The sequence below is a fragment of the Ylistrum balloti genome, unplaced genomic scaffold (genome assembly GCF_031769215.1).
Source record: "Ylistrum balloti isolate Yb309-2 unplaced genomic scaffold, AGI_CSIRO_Ybal_v1 Utg371552, whole genome shotgun sequence".
In the NCBI taxonomy this organism is placed as follows: domain Eukaryota; kingdom Metazoa; phylum Mollusca; class Bivalvia; order Pectinida; family Pectinidae; genus Ylistrum; species Ylistrum balloti.
In genome coordinates this window covers 876,122-901,237 of record NW_026782798.1, presented here as the reverse complement: position 1 = coordinate 901,237, position 25,116 = coordinate 876,122, and the positions used below count along the sequence as shown (strand labels likewise).

Genomic DNA, 25,116 nt, shown 5'->3' with positions numbered 1-25,116 from the left:
AAAAGTATATCAATTAATTTTTTGTTTATTATTGAGAATAGGAACAATAGAAATAGGAACAATAATAAATAAAAGTTTTTGTAGAAATATCGATCACAGCGGTTTTTAACATTATCTAAAGAAATGCTATCGAAGAATTAATATTTATTTCTTTATTTCATTTTCAGACAAAATAAATGCGGACACAATGATTTGTTGTAACAATCATTCTCATGTAAGGAAATATCGACAAAACGTATGTTGTGGAACATTATTGATAAATGCTGAAACAAGAGGATGCTGTAACAAAGAAGTTACTTATCGTCTCGACAAGAGGAAGTGTTGCGGAGGTAAAGTCAGTCATAATTTCAGGTGTTGCATTTTGTCCAAGATTGTACAAATGACGTTCACGGATATAGCACATTACAATACAAGTTATTAAATATCAGATACATAAGCTCCAAACAATGAATTAAGCAGCATCGTACAGCTGTTTCGTCCTCCTAGGACTTGTCAGCGATGCTACGGGTCTAAAATTCAAAACCTCGGGGGCGACTAAGGGAAAGTAAATTGATCGAAAGAAACGTCAATATCTAGATAAGATGCACTAGCCGTAATTTCATAATGTTCATATGCCTGATAATTTCAAAAGAAATTCAATCGTACGTGAATTAATTAAAACCAGGGACTGAAAGTCCATCAGCAATGTTTGTCACCTGCAATCTCAAGAATTGTACAAAATTCACACAAATGAATAGCCTGAATTAATTCTACTTTTGTTAAAAAAAAATGAAAATTTCTCGGATTTTTTTTCAAATTGATCAACATCCTAATCTACAGATCAAAAATAAAACAAAACAGAAAATACCAACTTCATGACAAGACACGGTCAATGCTTCAAACTCCAGTGAGGTGATGGTGATAGCTGTTGGCAACTGTAATGAAAAGTTAACATACTCTATAATTATATGTTATCTTGGTTACAGCTAAACCTATACGGAAGAATCAGCAATGTTGTGGTGGTTCAGCACTTCGTGTACAAACCCATGTATGCTGCAACAAAACAGAACACGTACCGAAACAGGATCCTAAACATAACCAATGCTGCGTCAATATCACATTTGACAATACCACAGCGAGATGTTATAACGGAAAAGTCGTTTCACAGACGGATTCATTTTGTGGTAGTAAACGGATGGACGCAGAGAGGGATTTGTGTTGCGAAGACAGGAACCTTTTTAAAAACGCAAAAAAGACGAAGAGATGTTGTGCAGGGCGTGTGATCAAGGCCTCGTGCAAATGCTGTCGAAAAGGACTCAAAAGATGGTAAGCTAAATAATACTATTCAGTTTCCTGTATGTCAGCATGCCATCTGATGATGGTGGTCGGTTCGAATTGTCAAGCGGCTGTGGTCTGTGTTCCGTCTTGAAGTGATTCTTGGTATTGGTACCTTGTTAGAAGCACATTACGTATCTTTATCATACCAAGGCTTCCCTGGTCCCCAGAGCTGTGACTTTTAAATTTTGTGACTGATAAGAAATGGCTGAAAGGCGGCCCTCTTGAATTTTCACAGTTAATTATTGTTACCGCTATTTCGCAAGAAGAAGTAGAAGAACCATTTTAAAATCCATATGTAAGTTTCTTCTTGGTTGCTTGTGGTGTCAATTTAATTTTAAGATTGTTGTGAAAACAAAAATTGTTGGTAGGTGGCAATGTTTTCCTTAATTGATTTTACAATCTAATCAATCAATCAGTCTATACAGAGCAAATTGAGAAAGAAGAAAGAAATCCAACTAATAAGAAAATTATAAATATGTTATAATGGTTGGTGCCAAGATCCCTCTGGGATCTCATGACGCTAGTGTTCATTTTCATTTCCCTTATTCAATGACTACAAAATCACCATACACTATATATATATACAATACATATATATATATATATTGTCGTTTGTTATATATATATCAATTGAACCCGGAATGATATCATCCTATTTATAGTTCCAGTCATCTTTTCATATTATGTGTTTGATTTAGAGCTGGTAATATGTACATGTTTGAAATAAAATCGAAATTAATGTTTTTTTATCATTTCACTTACACGCCACGTTGAGGATTAAACATTATATAATAACGTTTTAAGATGCATTGGAATATTGATTGAGTTTGCAAAACTGATTGATCTTACACTCAAGAAATCGGACTCTGTTTTCCCATATTAGCAATAACTAATGCCTGTAAACTCATTTACCTCCAATACGGAAGTTCTTTTCGATTTCAACAGTTGTCCAAAGAAAAAGAACAGGAAACAGAAAAAACTGACTTGCCAAATGGGACAACGGTGGTCTGATATTCTCGACTTGGTAGAATCTGGAGACTGTTTAAAACAAGGTAAGGTTTTTTTTACTATGATTTAAATTGAAGAATTCAGCATTTCCATACCACCAACCGTTTCAACCAATAAACTGATTAGAAAGTAAGCTTAAAACAAGTTAAAATCAGACTGTAACATCAGTTCACAAAGTCCAAAGACGAGTTTTAAAGAATATTGATACCATCTCAATTCCCAGTCTCTTGTTTAATGTCATTTTTGGTGGTTTCTTACGCATTGCCGCATTGAATACCCATAACACAAAAGTTGGCGTGATGTTGTTTATATATATATTGTAATGTATACACATGAAGTGAATTTATACACCTTGTTCTTTTCAGCCTTTATTGTTAAGAAACGAAAGAAAGTATATCAACAGCAGAAACAACTCATAGGTAAAAAAGAAAGGCATATGGTTTCTTGGAAATTAGGCCAATACTGTGACTTTATCAATAAGAAAAAATTCGTTATAGCTGAAACATCAACAGGTAATTATTACGCAATCCGATTGAATAGGAGAAATAAACAAAGGCTGAAGCATATGAAGAAGAATTGTGTAAGGTCTAAAAATAGTAACAAACGTGACGCCAACGCTTACATTTCCTTAAAATGATCATGCTGTATAATGTGTCTGCTAGGACCCACTTCTCGAGGGTGTGAATTTGCATAAAATCATCAGAAACAATAACATGTACATGTTGCAAATTATGAATATTGAAATAGCCTACTTTTTTATGATTGAGCAAATGTTAAGATGTGGATGATGTATTTGGGTATAATGTATTTATTGATATGTGCAAGCGTATTACAACTGGTTGTTTGTAGCGAGATGAACACGTGAGTAGAGTAAGATTTGTACATGTATAACAGTTTTATACGTAGATATGTATTACTGTTAGTAATATATACATTTTAAATTTACACGTGTATTACAGTCAGTAATAAATAAAAAGATATACACATGTATTACAGTCAGTAATAAATAAAAAGATATACACATGTATTACAGTCAGTAATAAATAAAAAGATATACACATGTATTACAGTCAGTAATAAATAAAAAGATATACACATGTATTACAGTCAGTAATAAATAAAAAGATATACACATGTATTACAGTTAGTGATAGCACGATGTACACGTGTATTACAGTTAGTGATGTGTAACACGATGTACACGTGTATTACAGTTAGTGATGTGTAACACGATGTACACGTGTGTTACAGTTAGTGATGTATAGCACGATGTACACGTGTGTTACAGTTAGTGATGTGTAGCACGATGTACACGTGTGTTACAGTTAGTGATGTGTAGCACGATGTACACGTGTGTTACAGTTAGTGATGTGTAGCACGATGTACACGTGTGTTACAGTTAGTGATGTGTAGCACGATGTACACGTGTGTTACAGTTAGTGATGTGTAGCACGATGTACACGTGTGTTACAGTTAGTGATGTGTAGCACGATGTACGTGTATTACAGTTAGTGATATAAAGCACGATGTACACGTGTATTACAGTTAGTGATATATAGCACGATGTACACGTGTGTTACAGTTAGTGAGGTATAGCACGATGTACACGTGTATTACAGTTAGTGATGTATAGCACGATGTACACGTGTATTTCAGTTAGTGATATATAGCACGATGTACGTGTATTACAGTTAGTGATATAAAGCACGATGTACACGTGTATTACAGTTAGTGATATATAGCACGATGTACACGTGTATTACAGTTAGTGATATATAGCACGATGTACACGTGTGTTACAGTTAGTGAGGTATAGCACGATGTACACGTGTATTACAGTTAGTGATATATAGCACGATGTACACGTATATTTCAGTTAGTGATATATAGCACGATGTACACGTATATTACAGTAAGTAATTTAGAAGTGCACAATAACGAATATATCTGTATTGAAGGAAATGTCCATAGGATTGAAATATGAATTTACTACATTGATACCTATTTGCAGTAGCCTAGTGATTACAGATAATTATTTAACTTTCTATCTATCACAAGAAATCCGGAGTGTATATTATTGAGAGGTAGTAGAAAGATAAAACAGAAATATTTCATTGATACGTATCTTATATTGTATACCTTATATTTTGTTTCATGTTTCCGTGCGTGTATACTACAAGAGTTACGTCTTTAAGCAATTTTTTTCACATGATTTCTTATTGTGTCAACTAGGTTCACATTTTGCGAAATTAACTACTATGTCTGTTTATATAGTCCACAAGACGATTTAAAACGAATCTTTCGTGTAATGGTAGATAAGTTCCTTACTGCATTTAACACTAAACCATTCTAGTTCAATGCTAATATACATAATAATACATAACTTATGAGATTTGTACTCTTAATTGATTGATTTTACTTAATTTGACAATCGAGAGATTTCTCTCTGTGAATTGTTTGCATTAAAGAAGCATTTACACTTCATCTTATGTTGAATTATTTTGCTTTCATCAACTGAAAGTACAGCACCAAATGTTTGGAAATAGGCATTAGGTATTAATTGTTGATTTGTATGGTAAACATTATCATATATTGACGTGATGTCTTTATATATATATGTATAATATTAATATATGTAAAACACTTCAACGTTTATAGTTATTTTCCTTACTTCGGAAATAATCATTGGGAGAAATAACGATTGTGACCCGACTGTTACCTACTGCATGTATTATCGTATCGCTTTCATGGGCGAAGCATCTCAAATGCACATGTATGTAATGAGATTAGCATTGGTTTCCTATGTCATCCAGGTAGGTACGGACCATACGGAGAATGCTGATATCTTTAATAAGGTGTAGATTTTCATGTTTACAATGTTCAGTAACCTTAGTAACTAAAGGATCCTTCATGGATTTCTATTTGATGTGATTTATTAAACGAATGTAAGATTTTTTTTATATTTTCAAATAATTTACATTATTTTACATTTAATTTACATATCAAAGTGAAGCGAATGTAAGATCCTTTTTATTATTTGATCGTTTCTTCAGGCAAATCTTTTAGAAAAAGAAAATTTCTATCTCAAACAGACATTTCAAAATCCAACTTGATGTCATTTCAGCTCTACAGCTATGATCCCTACTGTTACACCACAATATAATCTGATTGTGTGACACCTGACATCGCAATAGACTTATATTACACAAATCTAATACACAAAAATATGTCAGTGGCACAGTATGTATGAAAAGACAATCATGCCGTACATGTTTAATGAAAATACTGCCAGTTGTAAATGAACTAGAATGTAAAACAGAATAATAGAATTAGACGATATTACATATTCAAATATGATATATAATACATTTAAATCTAATTCATAGAACAACATATTTGCTAAGGAGATCCCTTTAATTGACCCGGATGTACAAGTCCACCTTTTTCGTTTTCTGTCTGAAAATCCTACATATGACCAATTCGGGTATAAATAGATAAAAGCAGTTAGACTGAGACCATTTCGTCGGTTGACGTCATCAGTTTACACAGTAAAGAGTTTTCTAACTAACGAATTCAGACATTTAACAAGAATTATTATGTGCTTATTGACACAAGACATAGGGGAGCGAAATAAGTCTCTTTGTCCAAATGTTGTAAAAACATTAAAATTAAGTACGTAAACTCTTTAATACGCCGACTTCGTCCCCCAAGACTCTGTAGTGATGAAAGGGGCCCAGATTTAGGAGTGGCATATTGAGTAACGCTAAACATTGTGGTGCAATCATCGAACAATCATGAAAGGGATGTGAATAGCCTATTCTAAAAGATACATCCAAATTATACGATAAATTACGCTTACATATAACTAATCCAAACGGTAAATTAGTGTTTTCATTAAATGTATGACAGAAATGTCCAGTCGGGGCTATAATATTTCAATGGCAGCTAGTCTTCGTATACATTTCAGAGTAGCTCCAGTTTGATAACTGTATTCCAAGACTGGCTACCACGTACATACTAAGAGCAGAAAAATATATACAAAATATCATGGCACCAAATACAAGTTTTTATCTTTATGATACTTATCAAAATAAATTTTAATAAAATTATGAATATGAAAAGTGCGTATTTATGTAAATATTGATAGGGCTACATCTTTAAGTATCGCTTGTCCCATTCAATTGTGGTTACGGATACTTAATAAAATATTCAGGCAGGAATGACCCTTCTGACATGATGATGCGCGACTTTGTATGAAACTTCATGAAATCACGATTTAAGTATTGCTCCATAAATACTTAAACCAACATAGACAGACAATGAAACCGGCAATAATAACCGGTACTTTACATACCAATCCCCCTAAAGGGATTTTATTTCAAATGTAACGCATTACACATCAGGAAACAAAACAGATGCAGGTGTATCTTTAGGTCTTTGTATGCAAAACAAAGTGTTTCTCAGTAAAAAGTACATATAGGTCAAATTAAAATTTAAGACGAATCCGAATACACTCTTTAGAGAGGTAATATAATCAAATTGCATACTTTTTCCTTATTAACATTACAAATATGTGTTAAAGTGCTTTGAGTTTAAGTAACACATGAGCCTGAGGTATCAGATTTGGTATTTATATCTGGTTAATCTATATTACATTTAGATTTTGGAAAATATTGATTAAAAATAGAAAACTGAGGTCACGGATTTCCCGTTATTGTCAATGGAAAATACGAGTCCTCTCCCTTTAAAAGACTGTAACCGATTCATGTATTTAATATGATACGATATGGAAGGACAATTCGTGCTATATTGTTTACTCCTGGTTTTAGCTGCGTTTGGAGGTAGGATGATCATTTGTTATAATTTTTTTGTAGAGTTCCATCCAAGGATGTCATTATTATCTTAATATAAATTTTATTTAATCATTCCTTGTCATAAAGTCTTCTTTTGCCATGGTATTTGGGCTATTTTCTCATCCCAATTGGAAAATGAATCAGTTTCTTCGTGCTAACCGTCTTCTTTTTCCGAAGACAATTAAAGTAGTATTAATATGAGTGTTTTACTTTAGAACATAAAGCATTTAAATATTTCAATAAAAACGCATGTAGAAAGTAATTTATATTATTCAACGTTTTCATCTTTGCTACATTTCTGTGTAAGCAAAGATACCCAACAAAGGAAAGGGCGTTGCTCATCTTCCGCATGGTGATGACGAAATTTAATGAGGAGCCATTTCTTTTTATGGAAAGTTTTATATCAATTATTTAAATAAAGATACATGGTCGTAAATAAATTATAACTGCTGCGTTTTCGTGAGCTTTCTTCGAAAAAACATATTTTTGCAGTGACCGAGGTATATGTTGCTTGATTAATTTTAGAATAAAGTCACAAAAAACAAATGACAGATTTTTTCCAGAAAGACTAAATTTTAATAGATAAGTTAATATATATAGCCGAAATTGATAACATAATTCGCCTGGCAAACGTCAAATGTAGAGTTTTATTCAATTGAAGGGAGATAACTCTTCAATCCTAAAACTGAATTTTCGTACTTCCAACATAGTTTATTAGAGACGCTTTTAAAACTTATATACTCAAGAATATATATATGCAAGTAACATTTTTTCAAATAGTGAAGATAATATTTGAAGACAAATTACATTTCTTCACATCGTCAACGCATCTATATAACGCTATAAGTTGAATGGCAATGTAACGCACCCATATTTTAGAGAAAGGAATTCCTACTTTCTCTTTCATTTCACTCCTGTCCGGTTGCATCAATCCTGTATATATTTGTTGACGTTGGTTACAATGACGCATTTGATGAGAATACCATCGACGCCAGAATCTAAAAATAAATTAAACGGGAATCACTGATTAATTTTAGCAAATATTACTATTTTTAATTGAAGAACAAAAATCCTCAAAGACAAAATAGCCAGTAATCTATAAACCATTGACACATATCTATTTATAATGTTACACATTTCATCCTCCATTCAGTCGATGTAACTCTGCACGGCAACACGTTTTTGATACAAGAACTTTGACATGGAACGTATTCTGACCTGGTTTCTGATATCAACATATTATGCAGGTTAGATTTACTAAAAAAAAAATCGCGATATTTTCACCCTATGATTTGATTTCGACAAATTAATTTAAAATAAATATTTTCATTGTTCAATTAATTTAAAAATTGTAAGTGGTATGAAAATTGTAGGTAGACTTTAGTCCAGGAGGTCTGTAGTATGATACTTTTTAATTGATTAGAATACTGGCACTGTTCAGAATATTCACATATACTCGAAGTTCTTTTGAAATCATTCAATATCACAAATTTTACGATGTTTATTGAATTTTGAGTTCCGTTTACCTACGTTTCTAGTCGTTTATAATTCAGTTACCTCTTAGGTTTCGAAAGTTTGTGATTTTTCTCTCAGTAACGAGTCCTTAAAGGACAAAACTTAATCATGCGGATGATACGCATTTAGTCTGTATCAACAACAGATATTTAAGTCTTTATGTGTATTATACCTATCATAATATATTATAATATCATACGATTATATATTGTGAAAAGGCTATTAGTAAGCATATGTTCAATTTTTTCTATATTACTGATTTTAATATTACACTATCTTTAAAACACGTATTATACATGTATGTTTACTATGTGCGATATGTAAATATATTGCTGATATTTCGACGTCCTGGTTGTATCTACTTGTGATAAAATACAGATTTTCTTTGACTCCCATATTGTATGAACTCATTTCGGATAGTAAACGTATCAATGCATCACAAAAAGATCAAATGAAGTGTGATGATATGATCATTTTTCTGCTATTGTAACACAGTCCAATAACCGTACCTAGAAGATCGTTCTTGTTTCTATATCTTAATTTCCCCGAAAACGAAGGAACGGAGTAACATAATTATTGCGTTTCTGTGAATGATATCCTGGGACGTGAATCTGATGATGATGATGATGATGATGATGATGATGATGATGATTTTTCAAGGATATTCTGTTATTAGTACAACTTTAATTTTCAGTCCGTTTTTTAATAATAACCATTAATAAAACTTACTTCTGTTGTATGCAAATCAGTTTTCTATAACAATAAGCAGTTCATTTTTAATCAAATTTTGCATTTACGAATTCTTAAATTTAAGTAGCTGTAAGACGTTTGGCGTTTTACATTATTTTTTCATTACCTCCCTTGATATAAAACTGACATGTGAATAATTTCTTCGATAATTGAAAGTTACTGTTTTAATACAATGATTGAAAGTTACCTTTTATAATGTTTTTATATGATATTGATAACTAAGTTGTGTTTATTGATTTCCATATTACTAAAGCATCAATTGATTTAATATAGTTTCGCCTTGAAGTACAGCTAAAATTATCCTATGGAGACGACAAGGATTACTTTGAAATAGGATAATCTTTGAATCTTTAGTGTAAAATGCTTACGCTGTGAAAAAAATAAAAGGCCCTACCCACGCAAGAAATAAATTCACCCCTCTATTCAATTTAATTAACTATATAGAATTTGCAGGAACATAATCATCCTACATACGTAGGCAATCTTTCTTGGAAGCCTCTATACATTTAAAGTTATCTGTTATGATAAAAAATCAAATCTAGTACTTACTTTCTTGATGATAATACAACGCTTTAACATGTACATCAGCTTGTGTCCCCAGTCTATGGAAAATATATATTAGCATATAAAACATGAAATACATAACACCTGTAGTATTTTATGAGTATATAATGGTTTTTTTTATATTTTTTTCTTTCTCAGAGCACACGGATACTAATAAACTAATTATACATGTATATGTTTTAATGTTTATTGATATCAATATATCTACATTTTGATATTTTTCAGCAGATCTGAAATGTATCACAATTTACCTTCCAAGTAAAACATAGTATCTACATACAAAAGATATTGTGCAATTGCCTTTTATGAAACATAATCAGATGGATTGATTTGTAATTAACACTGAAACCACTTGATACAAATAATATGTAGATGTTTTTCGACTAATTGCTTGTTTTCTATGCAGTGTCATCTTGGCCATACCATTTCTGCGGCGAAACCCATTACAGTTTGGAACAGAAATTGTGCTGTGGCTCCAAACTGTATAATAACACACGAGATGGCCAAAAAATTCAATGTTGTGAGGGTAAGAATGGACTTTCTTTTCACATTGTCATTCCTGGAAAAAACAAATATGATTCAAAGTTCTTACATATCTTTGATGTATCTTTTAAGAAAGGTTGGCTATTCTGTGCTCAAACGATTACAATTGTATGTATCCGATAATGCATTTGGTTTAGTCAATGGTCACATGAACGCCAATAAATCATACTTTGCTCAAACACATTTCATTTGTGTGTTTCATGATTGAAACATTATGTGGTCGAGAAGGAAATTGATAAATGACCACGATACGAGAATTTGAACATCTAGAGTTAGCTCCCCTAAGTTTGAATAGGATTGACAGTATACATGATGTAGTCACTCTTTGTAGAATTTTGAAGAAAGATATACATACCACATGTAAATACACAACAAAAAGTTGTTGCAGAAAACATCGACAAACACACGTTATAGTACAGGTTTATAAACATATTTGATATCTTGTGTAAAATCATTGTGATATACACATAATTTGTAGATTCCTTTCACTGTTATAATGTGTTAGCATTGACTATAAAATACTCTATTAAATTTCATTAGAAAGGATACATATGTAATATAGAAATAAGAGGCATAGGGCCTGTATTGTTCACTTGGTTAAGTTCGCGAAAATCGCTTTATCTTGATTAAATGGAAAATATTTTTAAAAATATTTGCGTCTAGTTCCCCTATAAGAACCCCACTGGGATCAGATGCATCGTTAGCACAAAATCAAGTTCTTTTCACCTTCAGACAAAATTTGAGAAGAATCCAATCAATCCTACGGGAGGGGTGTGATTTTAAAGAGCGTATACAAACATTCCAATTATGGGCCCCGCTTCGCATTCCCCTGGAGGCTGGGACCCAGCATTTATGCAAAGTTAATTCCTCTTCCCTGAAGGATGCCTCTGACCAAATTTTGTCAAAATCTGCGACGTCGTTCATGAACAGTAGCGATTTGTAGAAACAAAAGTTGACAGACGGACGGGCGGAAGAATTACGGATGGGCGCAGTATGCGGGCCAAGTGAGATTTAAAACCTAAAAAAAAATTAAACAAAAAAAAAAAAAAAAAAAAGAAACTCACAATGAGATGATTATACGCTATATCACACTAAAATAATTATATACTATTGATTACAGCTAGTAATAAGACCTACAAAGTCGGAAGTGAGGTTTGCTGCGGAGACGTTTACAACAAAACGAAATTTGAAGCTGGAAACTTCTTCTGTTGTAATGGAGTAACTACCAAGAAAGATGAAGAGATATGCTGTGGCGGAGTCAGGATCAGATTAGGAGGAGGTAAGCTTGTTTTATGAGAAAAGATAAAAGACGTTTCATTTACAAAGCTTGTCAATTTTGATTAAGAGTTACCTTGAATTCTGTGGTATTCATTCAAAACTATTGGAATACTGAGAAATAAATAGATATTGAGTGATTTGAGTGCGTTTTTTAGGCACAGGATGTTGTGGGAATACATCCTTTAACGTAAGAAACGGAATCTGTTGTAAAGACCATATTCACACCAGAAGACGTTTTCACGTGCATTGCTGTGGAAATGAGATATACAACAACCGTACACACTACTGTCAAGAGAGAAATTCCTTTGATGAAGTACTGCCCATAAACATAGAGCGCTGTGGTAATGTCTTAATCAACCAATCGACACATACCTGTTGTCACGAAGACTCACCAGTCGACATTACCGGATACAAAGGAGAGTTTCCCCCTGTTTGTTGTAACAAGACAATTCTTCCGGATAGAAAGACATACCATTGCTACAAAGATCACATTCTACCAATCAACCAGTGGTTGTGCATCAACAAAACTGAAAACAGTATGTAAATATAAGACATATTTCCTGATAAAAAAATCTACAGAAAGATATGTACTGAGGTTTTAGTGATGAGGAGCGATGAAATGATAAATTCTTTGCCATCGAAAAACATATCAACATTATCATAATCCAAACTCAAATTCAATAAAACTAGGGCAAAATAGTGATAGAAGTACCAGAATAGTAATGCCAGATGTTCCGTTTGCTTCATGGAACCAACAGGCAAACTAACGAGCAGCAAACACGTCTAGCGTTATATCGCGTAAAGACTGATATGAAATGCCATCATATTCTTCTGCTTTGCAATACAAGAAAGTAGTTTTTTGGTAACATATCGAACTGCTTACCTAGACGTAGACATGCTGGTAGTAGACAATGTAGGAAAATAAGCAAACTTATTACCTTTACTAGTACATGTTTTAAAGGAATTTATTAGGATTCGATTTCTATATTGGGAAGGATTGTATTTATTTCTACTAAAATAGACCTGGTGTATGAAATAATGAGTTAAAATATGATTGGATTGCAGGTATTTTGTACTCCCCGTTCACTCTCAGTACAGAATGGTGTTGCAACGGAACAATTATTCCCAAAAACAACACTTCCGGACGTAGTGAAACATGCTGTGGTTCAAATGTGATTGATCAATCGACACACGGATGTTGCGCCAATAAAACACCGTATGCCAACTTCAAGTACTGTTGTGGAGGTAAGTGAAAGAAGAACGGGTTAGAATGATCTGATTTACACACACAGCATGACCATGTTTTTGCTTTGGCACGAATGGATTACAGACTCATATTTAACAGATCCTTTAATTTTTCATTTAATTGATGTAACAAGCTTGCAAGCGAAGACGATGTATTACACTAAAGAAATATAGAAAGCGGAAGAGATAATAGAAAAACAAAATTAATGATAATTTTTTAACTGTATGGATTTCTTATAGAAATGTCAAGGTCATAACAACTAAACTGAACAGGTTTGCAATTTTTAAAATATCATTTACAGAAACTGTAGTTGACAGCAAAGAGAAGTGTTGTGGGACGACAGAACTCACCAAGAAACAAGTTTGTTGTAATGAGTCGGGCATAATCTTCCCAATGAAAAAACGGTCAAAGTATCATGACGGCTGCTGCAACGGCAAGTCACATCGAAGAGTAGACGATTGTCCAATAGTCAATGAACGACCCCCTACATGTGGGAGACAGGTGTGGGACAAGACGAAAGATATCTGTTGTAATAACGTTCTTTATAAAGGCAAGAAAAGGAGAGATATCAAATGCTGTGGAGCGAACATACGTGACGTTACTTACCAGGACTGTATCTTCGGCCGTCCAAAGAACAAACCAATATGTGGTAGAAATAATACGAGGACAAAAAATTACCGCTTCTTCAAAACTGCCAAGCGGAAGGGCCTTCGATGTTGCGGTGCTGATATTATTGACAGAAGAACTCATAAGTTTTGCAACAATAGGCCAGTGCCACTTAACAGGTAGACAGTCCAATTTGGAAAAAAATATGATTATCACATCAAATCAAAATTGCAAATAACAGCATCTTTGCTGCTACAGTTTCTTCACTCTATCGAGATAAATCTTTCTTTTATTATTGAATTTATCGTTCTTATTATTAGGTAATAGCAGCAGCAAAGTTAATTGTTTGATAGTAAAACCATGAAAAAAATCAACATCATCATATGGTTATAATGTGTTGAAGGTCAACTCTGCATTTGTATGTTTTGCAAAATCAATCTGATTTTTAAACGTTGCCTGTAACTATATATACATATCAACTCCTTTGAGTTATCATAATATTCTACATCAAGTTTATCATTTATGTTACGCCTACAACAGTACCCTATGTCAGAGGAGGGGCCGAAGACATAACCAAAACCGAAAAACGCCATTGAAGTGTTCATCGCAAACTTGGCTCCGAAAAAAAGTTTTGAAACACGTTGCTTGTATCCAACATGGTAAAAACATTTTTCGTATCATTTCGATCACAGCTGACTTTTTTATATAATAAAATGCTTGTGCGATTCGATACCATGGTTCTTGAGGACTTTACAAATTCGAAGTCAATATTTTGATAACACTTACATGATGTCATCATCACAACTATTTTCTAGTTCACACGCTGTTCATAAAAATAGTATGATCAACAATCGTACGGAGCATGCAAGAACGAAATGATTTTCAGTGGCAATAAAATGAGTATTGTCTTCATTTTTCTCTCTGATAGCGTATGTCATGAAGAAGACAACTGACAGTGATGAGTACCGGGTCAAAACCGACCTTGTTCAGAAGAAAAACAAGGGACAGATGGGAAACTGGAATGCGCCGCCTTCCTGTAGACACGTTTTAAATCATAAACGTTTCATTCTTATCAAAACATCCTCAGGACATTACACTCTGAAATACTCAAAAAGGGCCAAGAGACTTATAAAAAATCGACCGCGTTGTCGGAGTCTAGGTTAAATTGGTGTATGGTCTTTCTATTTTGATGTTATCAGTCCATATCTTATATAATTTCACTTGAAGCTTTTATGTATTAAGTTCCTTGATACATCATTCCGAAACTATTGCAGCTGATTCATCAAACATAGAAAAAAGTGAACTAGGTTGCATTTTTATTCATTCATATTTAATTAGGGTAATTCATTTTTCATTGTGTAAATATTTCTACGTGAAATCCCTTTCAGGCCAGTTTATTGCGAATGATTTTAGTTCGCTTCAGATAAATTTATGATATCCAAAAATAAATATGTACATACGTATGTGTTTATACCATTTTAGATTCAATCTAGGAGATATCAGAAAATGTTGACAAAAGGGTTTAATGTAAATTCTATTTTTTTGACCTTTAAGGGTTTTTCTTTAATAGGGCATAATATATCAAACTCCTCTTACTCACCTATTCTTATTGCTGGTGCTTGCAATGGTAATAACCTCATTTCGTGAAGAAGAGTAAATACTGTAATTCAAAGACAAAAGAACCATTTTATAATTAAAAACAGATAGTAGCTCTCGTTCTTAATTACTGTGCTAGTCTTCTTGATGATTTCAACATAGAACATATGTACGGTATAATTTTAATAATTATGGAATACTGGACTTTGACAATTTAATAAACTAAATACAGTAGAACAATTCCACTGTATCTTATAGTTGTTTCATACTTCAAATACTGATTAATGTTATTAAGGGCCTAAAGTTTAAAACGTACCAGGCTAAATAATTAACAAAAGAAATGTCGAATTAGGAGGTGCACTAATCCCATACTTCTATTAATTGTGCAATATTAATATATATTTGATAATTACTCGATAATATCAGACCTCAGTAGTCTATTATAGGTGTATATTCTATGAATGATGGCCAAGTCACTTGTAGCATTTAAGGCATTATTTCTTTCATCAAATTCATACATCAACTGTACATTTCCATTCTTATTTATAAAACTGTTTTATATATGAATCCGTATCATAGCATTCTATATTCAGATGTATATATATATATATATATTTATATAGTTTACCTTGTATTGATCCCCATGTCCAACTCGTCTCATCTCATCCCGTCCCATCGCATTCCGTGCCGATTATTTTCACCAGAAAAATCTTTCATGAGCAATTTTCAACAAAATTTTCCCTCGAGAAGCTTCATTTCTATTTCATAATGTCTGTTAAACATTGATACTTAAACGCATAGGAGCGGGATATTCAAGTTCCATCGAAAAGACTGAGGTTATATTTGATGTCGTTATTAAAGTTAAAAATGATCTTTTTGTTGAAGTTCCTTATTACCCTTTTATAAAACTATTTTGTATATATTTTTTGTCTTACTTAGGTGTGAAATGTTTTAGTTTAGTTTAGTTGCTCTGTCAAAAAACCAATTTGGAAATTGCGATGCCAGAAGGGCACTTGTATTTTATTTATCTATGCATTTTATTGTAACCAACGTCACAAAATCAAACAGGATCACGTGATGATGTGTCCGTCATTCGTCATTAATTTAACTTTTCTTCTTTTATATATTTTTCTTATTTTTATATATGTAAAATGTTTGGGCAAATTGCATTGTCACATTACATCGACATACACTCGAAATTGACTTTTGAAGCGAAACTTTTTTCTGTTGTTAATACTATCTTGACTCAAATATTATCTTTTCGCATATAGTGTTTCATCATTTTATCTACGAATTATGCCTCATTTGAATAATTCTGAAATATTATAACAGAATTTTATTATTGTAGACAACAGTTTATCATAAAGAGTGCCCGTTCACAAGTCACATTCTCACTTAAACATGCCTTGAAAGTATTTCGAAATTACAGTTACATTGCTTCCTATGAGATCGATCAATAACAAACCAGGGCATAAGCAAATTTACCTCGACCTCTCAAACATGATGTTTGTCTACTTTCATTTTATATATATATACTTAACATTAGTTATGTTGTGGAACTACACGTCATAACTTCCTGTATAGGAACCCTTTTTTTCGACAAATTTCCACCAATTGTACCTGGTAGAAACCCAACAAAGGAGTCCGTTTATAACTAAAATAGAAAATAAGAAATTCCAAAGATATACATACTTGTTAATCGTCTATTATTTTCATACTGCCGGGTTGTATTCTGTACACTGTCACATGTTACATACATTACAATTTGATAACTGTTATCCAATAGGAACTGGCGTAACAACAATCCAGTATATTTGTTATCGTTCAGCCTATCACTGCCATGTTTATAACGCCGTGACATGTAATGAGTACAAGAAAATGCTATGAATGTGATTGTCAGAATGTAATGCACGAATACATGGGATTCGGCTAACGAGAGTTATGAAACATGGCTGTAATAAATTAATTTGATATATGTGGTGTTTTGTTGAAGATGTTATGAATGTATTATTGTAAAAGCGTATTGATTTCAGTCAACATATTGTATTTATTGTAAAAATAAGATGTTTTATTATTCTCACAAAAGAAATCAAAATTGTACAAAACTTGAAATATTATGCCAATGTAATAAAAGATGACGTATATGAAATTGATTTATCGTGTTTTTATCGAACTGATTGGAGAATTTTGAGAATATATGAAATGACATGCACTGTCAATCAACGGAAAGCTCTAAATCTTCGTCATGAAAAAAACCCACTTATATATGCCATTAGATAGAGCCCCTGAAAATGACAAAGGACAATAAGTCTAAGTCTAAGTATTCTGGAAGAAAAAAACGTCTTCTTACCTCGACGACGACCGCTATTTAAATCGTTGTCAATCCAAGTAATTCAACATACAAAGGTAATATGGTATAAAGGCACATTTCGATTGTATTGAGTAGGATTATACCTTTCCTTAAACTACATCAAAGACACTGACGCAAATACACAATTACCTTTTAAGACGTATTCGCGAATGCATGATTTCGCGACCGCTTACTTAAAACTCGCGAATACTGAGCTATTACAGACCTGGAGTTATAAAGTCTCCGATATCGTTAACCAAATCAACATGTATACCATCCACAGTTATTTTCGTTGAAATAAGGATCTGAATTTGCAATTGACTCTCTCCGCGTATTAACGTGAAAATTAATCCCACGCGAAATATATGTGATTTACAGCACAAATCTTTAAATATATATAAAATGATTTTGATAGATAAGGTAGAAATAGTTGTACCTTTAATTTCTCTGTTGGGATTTAAACGTCTCCGCAATATATTATATATGTATAATATATATGTATACATGTATAAAACTCAAATGGGGTCTTGCACCAATGTTTCTACAAAAAATCAAAATTGGGCAAAAATGAATAATTCCTACATGATCAGTAGGATTTAAAGAACTTACTCTATTTCCTCTATTGGCCCCGCCACTCCATCCCCAATCGGCCGAGACCCATCGTCAAAACTGATTCCTCTTCACACAAGAATGCTTCAGATCATATTTGTGCAAAATCCAATAATTTCCACAGGAGGAGAGACTTTTAAAGAATTTGTCCCTTTTCCCTTATTGGACCCCGCCCCTTTTGCCCAAGGGGACCGAGACCCATCGTAATACAAAATTGTTTTCCCTTCACATATAAACACTTAGGACAAAATCCAATCAACCTACAGGAGGAGTAGGATTTAAATAATTTGCTCTTTTTCTCTTATTGTATCTCGCCCCTTCCACCCCAAAGGGACGAAACCCGCCATTGAAACAAACTTGATTCTCCTTCACAAAAGGATGCTTGGATTTGAAGAAAATGTTCTGTTTGTCCAAAAGATGCTTCAGACCAAATTTGGTCAAAATCCGCTCAGGCTGAAATGAAAGGACGGACGGACGCGACATGACATCAGCTCACAGGTCCTTCGGACCAGGTGAGCTAAAAACCAGAAAGGAAGACGTTCCCTGCTTATTTTTTATACGTAATGAGGTCATATGTAAACAAAAATTTGGGACAACGTTAAGTATTCAACCTGGTTACAGTAAAATGAACGATATGGTTAAAACTTTTGACCCCTGGTCTTTTGCTTATTCTGTGAAATAAGTTTACATTTTCGGGGAGACAAACTTAATGCACTATTAATATCTTGTTCTCATTCTCACCAAACAATGCACTTTACATATTTTGAAACCACCGGTATATTTACGATTTTAGTATTTGCTATGATGTCCCTGTATTTTTCCAAATAATTAGGGAATGCCCTGATGGAAGTTGCATCTTTTTAAAGTAATTGGTATATTTCTCGAGAATACAGGTAGTAGACTTTGGCCCCAATGTTGAATTCACATGTATATTGGCACGATTCAGATTATATGCGTGTATCCTATGCGTTATTTTCATAATCCCTATCTTAAATTTAACATTTATTTTGTCCAGATTTGATTTTCCTTGTTCCTTTCGTCTCTATATTTTAAGCTCCTGTCAAGTTATAGAAGGATAAAACATCTTTATGGGGCAAACTATGATTCTTTGTGTGGTCCTACTGTATCGTATTCTTCACTTATATTGAAACATCCGTGTGTTTTGTTACATCCTTAAAGATAAGAACAACATCCTCATTACCCAGAGAGTTACCTACATTTAAATTGAATATCCAGGAACAGTCAATCATTACCTACCCAAAATATTCCCAATTTATCCACGTTCTTTTCCTCCCCATTTACATATAGGTTTCAAAAGACCCATACAAACATTGAATGAAAAACAATAGCAACTAAAAACACAGGTTAAAGAAATCGCGAAAATAGATGCTGACAAATTACACCTTAAATATGACCGTAAATACCTGAAATGAAAGGATACTAAAGAAATTCCCCATTCAGCGTCATAATGAATGAGCTGCTCCACTTATCTCCTCGTCACATCACATGCCCGATAAAACAAAAGACTAAAAGTGCAAAGATAAATAGAGAAATGAAATATTTTCTGCTTATCTGATTTTAAAAGATTTTACGGAAGAGCTAAAAATACTCCATTCTGTATATAACGTTTAGCTTTGCATATTGCAAAATCAGTTTTACCACAAGATGTTGAACACATACAGACACCTTGGAGTTCTGTCACTGCTTTCAACCATAGGTAAGAATTTTACACATACTTACTGAATTATGAAAGAGTCAAACGCATCGCAGATTATTCAATTCCCTAAAGTGATGCTGACGTTCAATCTTTAAGAAGTGTGAACTACCTAGAGTGATCTTGGCGCCCACCATTGTCTGATATTAGAATATTAATTTCTTTTGCTGATCTGTACACATAGGTACATAGCTAGGGACAAACGAGAACCTAGAAATGGAATTTGAGAAAGATCCAATCTGTCATTCTCAAAAATAGCGATAACGATTAAGTTCTACAGTCAAAATCCAAGATGGATTCCTGAGAGTCACTTTGTCTTCTGATCAGTTCAACAAACAAAGGGTTACAACCAAGGACAACAAATAATCTTTGAAATTTGGGAAATATCAATTGAGTACTTCTCCAGAAATGGTAATACCAATGTTTCATTGTCAAAATCTTATATGACAGTTTGTCAGCCATTTATTTGTTTTATTAGTCCTGAAGTCAAAAATGCACAACAAGGAACCAAGGGAAACCTACACATGAAATTTGGGCAATCACGTACTTTTCAAGAAATAGTGACAACAAACTTTCTCCCAAATTCCAACAGTCTGTCATTTTAAGCATAACTAGGTAGTAAAGGGACCTTAAAATGAATTAAAAAGAAATGTCTGTATAAACTACTCAACAGATAGGAATAACAATAATTGTTTAAGTACTGACGACAAGCTGATGGACCATGGAACACGCAAGTATGCATGTGATGGTGGTGGACTTATAACAAATAAATACTATGGCATTCAAAATCGTTCTCGAAAGTAAAATTGACCAAAGTTGAATTTTTTCCTGAACACAATACAAAATACTTATTTCAATGATAAAACAAGTTTGTTTGCTGTGATAAATAGTCTCAACCAAACATGGATTTGTTAAAAACTGATAATTGTCATTCAGAAGTGCAAAATAGACCCGTTATGTTTTTACGTAAATAACAACATTGAGAAAGTAGATTTAAATTGGTATGAAAAGGACACTTTCTTACCAATATGTCTCCCGTGATGCACAACAGTCCTTTTGGAGTACTATGTGTAATTAAAATTGTATGATACTGCAGCATCAGAAAACAGCTCAATACCCACAATTAGGTAAATTTATTTCTGATTATCACCTTTCTAACTAGTGATCCTGGTGTCTTCCACGACTGATGGCACAGAAGAAGGGCCTTGTGACGTCATTTCCGAGGATAATAATACATACGTGTGCTGTAATGATACTATGATGTTGCGCGGAATCGGAAAAAGTATGTGTAAATAGTAGTTATTACATTTGAACTAACTAAATGAAAACCAAGTAACTAACTAAACTAAGTAAATGAGGTCGCAATAACACCGGTGTTCGCCTAGCGATAGGAAGTCAAGGTGAATAATCTGTATGTTTAACCATGAATTTTTACCATAGAAACACTTTTTTTTTAATTTAAATAATTGTATTACGGACTATGTGTAACCTCTAAAACATCACAATGTTATGTCAATCTGAGTGAATATTTGTTAAAGCTTAAATGATCTCTCCAACACTGTGTTGCCCAGTAGCACAGTTTAACCATTAACAGTAAATTGCAATCACCGTCTTCTTCAGACAGAGAAGAATGTCCCATTTATATTTGCGGAATATCCATCATAACCTTTTCTTATTTTAACTTTCTTGTTCCGTCTTTGTTTCTTGTTTAAGATGCCGCCTGTTGTGGGCAGGCCGTTTACAAATACGACACACATATGTGCTGTGATGGTAAAATTTATGAAGACGTTGCAGATTTGGAGTGTTGTGGTAAAGAGAGATTCAGTGTGAAATACCAAGTGTGTCCTTCAGACAAGATCATTACAGATGGGGACTTAATGCTATGTGGAAATGACTACTACCATTCTGGCTATCGGATGTGCTGTGGCCAAATCACATACCCTATCTATCATCACGCTCGTTGTTGTGGCGAACGAATGCATGACATAAGGACAAGCATGTGTATTGATGGTGAGATAGTCGATCTGTTGACAGAATGCTGTGGTGGTTCTGCCATGAATTCACAGTTTGAGCTTTGTTGTGATGGAGGTTCTGGTGAATATTTCCCTATAGTTAAGAACAAACCAGACGATGACCGATGCTGCCGGACGGATGGCAAGACATACACAAGTGCAACACATGACTGTGGACCAAACGGGGTAGAACGGCGACGCTTACTCATTTCTCACTGTGGAACACAAGAATACAATCCCATCAGGGATATCTGTTGTGAGGGATTTGTGTACAGAGGTGGCAAATCTAGGGGACTCCATTGTCAGGATATCATAAGGTTTGATTAATATTTATCTTAATAGGCCGTGTAATTTTTTATAGGTTAGATAACTATTGTTGAAATAAATAATAATAATAACACCTTTTCACATTGATGAAAGAGAGTATTAGCCATATCACATCTATGATATGGTATATCATGACATTATAGCATACATACAACACAACATCTAGTATATCTAGTGCTTATTTAAAATGTATTTAAGACACAAAACTAAACAACAGTTGTCCAATGATACGTTTTGATCATTAATGTTGTGTAGTAGGAGATAAAATGCATAATTAAAATCGAAACGTTTAAAATACAATTGCAGTCATCCAACGCAAACCTCTATTGAGGAGATATTTTTCCTTAACTGCCCCGACCAGTGTCCAATCTCCACAATTACGGAAATACATCAAGTATACAAGTGTTCATTCCACGGTAAGTAATAGCAAGATGTTGGCAACTGACTCAACACAGGGTTTCTAGACACGCAGATTGATGAAGGTTATGGGGAAGTTTTACGGTCGTCATAGTGATCTCATTGAGAAACATTCTATTTCTCTGTGCGATATGTAGTTAAACCTAATTGATACTCGTTAGTTTGCTATTGTTGTTTACAATAGCATTGACCCAATTTGATCAAACCACTAATAATCAACAACCTCATTTTATCTCCTTATAGACCAAGACCCTCCTACATTTATTTACGATGTTTCAATTTTCAGCATTTATTGCCAAACGGATACAAAAATCAAAGCATACATTGGGAGGTCATCGCCGCTTTCTTGTGACCTCCGACCTTATGGCCGCTGTGGATAACAGGAAAAGGATATTCAAGTTCTCGCAAAACTGCAAATCGTGTATACCAAAACCAAAGCGCATCATCGTGATTGTGAAAGACTTGATCTCCCCCGTCAAAACATTTTTCATATTTAAAAACACAAAGATCACCAGGAAGCATTTGCGGAAGATGTGTAACTGAATATGCCGAACCTTACAGACCTCTGCAGCAGTACAAGGCTTTTTTGCCTGCCTAAAATCACATAATGATATTTTCACCCTCATAATACAGTATATAATGCTACTTATAATAAAGATCTACTTCAAGTGTTATTGCAACAGTTTTGTTCAGTATGAATCTTTTCTTTGAGAAAATGGAAGTTAACCTGTGTGAAGAGCTTTATTAACAATGATTCGAGGCATTAATTAAGTATATGTATATGATACCAGACATTAATTAAGTAGATGTATATGATACCAGACACCAGACATTAATTAAGTATATGTATATAATACATGACATTAATTAAGTATATTTGTATATTATACCATACATTGATGAAGTATAAGCATATGATACCAGACATTCATTAGATATATGTATATGATACTAGACATAAATTAAATATCAATCCCTCGAGATGTAATGTAAAAAAAAAAAAACCAATGATTCAAGGCACCGAATCCGAAACAAAAACACTAACATTCTGACCCTTTAAAAGTGTTATTTACCTGTTACTTAACTTAGATGTCTGTTAACTAGGATGCTTGTCCTTTCTGACAGTTTCGTAATTATTACTAAACAATGCAAATTCAAGAGACCAAAAGAATGCGGATTTCGGACCTTCCTGTATGCTTGGTATTTACGTGAGATAAAGTTCTGGATATCATTGCAGACCATTTTCAGGAAATACGCGTGAAATGTGCGCTCTTATTTCGGACCGTCTTTAATGCCAGAGGTACTTAAATCTGTCTAATTTTCAATCATTTTAAACCAACATTTCTCTTTTAAATTCAGCTAGAACGATGACAAAAGTGAAATACTAGCGCAATATTTGTATACAATATAACTAGTACTCTGGTTAATTTCTCATTATAAGAAATCATTGGTTTTTAAATTGATTCGGCGCACCGTAATGAAACAGTGGATACCTGAAAACTGCTCTGCTATACGCGAATATATTTGATATGTGAAAGATTGTTTGTATTGAAATATATTTTTCATTTATTCATAAATAAAAGTGATTATCATTGCACAAGTCCGTAGATATATTCTTAGTTCCCAATATTTCTAAGAAGTTAAAAACGATATGTGAAATGAAATAAAGAAACAGATATTTTATTGTGAAATATATACTGTACATTATATCATTGTTTTTTGTGAACAAATTAGAGGAAAATGTGTTAATATCTTCCTCTAATAGGATATTTACTGATATTTCATGGTTCATACAACTACACATCCATTCCAACATGTAACATTTATTACATTAAAGAAAACCTTTCTACAAACGTTTTAAATAATTTAGGTAGTATGCTTGATGTGAATGATATATAACCATGCAGTATAAGTGTATAGAAAGACAGAAAAAAAAACATTTCCGTAAATCCATGTGTGGGCGAAAGCGTCTTTTGTTTACACAGTTCTAAGCTTTACATCTAATTGTGTAGATATAACACCTACGTGTTTTGAGGGATTTTAACCGCCCACTCAGTGTAGTACCCAAGACGTACTCGATAAGGTGGTTAATGTTAATGGGTATTTTGAATGTCGATTACGAAATTCACACGTACTAAATAATTTCGATGAAGTTTCGTTATCAACGGAATTCTATAGTGAAAGGTTAGGAAACGATAAATTTACAAACACCTGTGTTTTTTGAAACCTAAAAGAACCTGTAAATTGAAAAGGATAAAAATGATCGTGACTATTTTTTTCCGTGAACATACTCAATAAAACTGTGAAAATTACGTTTCCTGATGAAACTTCCGGAGCCAATAATTGTTCAGATAAATCTACTCAAAACCATCTTTAGAATAAATGTATTTACTTACAACTATACACTTTAA

The 25,116-nt window shown here is 33.2% G+C and overlaps 1 protein-coding gene across 1 annotated transcript; it reads left to right on the top strand.

The window, feature by feature from the left end:
- Positions 1-18,716: 18,716 nt before the first annotated feature.
- Positions 18,717-23,332, top strand: LOC132562959 (galaxin-like). The gene is made up of 5 exons (XM_060227737.1): positions 18,717-18,747; positions 21,112-21,231; positions 21,663-22,278; positions 22,595-22,704; positions 22,992-23,332. The coding sequence occupies exons 1-5, from the start codon at positions 18,717-18,719 to the stop codon at positions 23,246-23,248; spliced, it is 1,134 nt and encodes a 377-aa protein (XP_060083720.1). The 3' UTR covers positions 23,249-23,332.
- Positions 23,333-25,116: the final 1,784 nt, after the last annotated feature.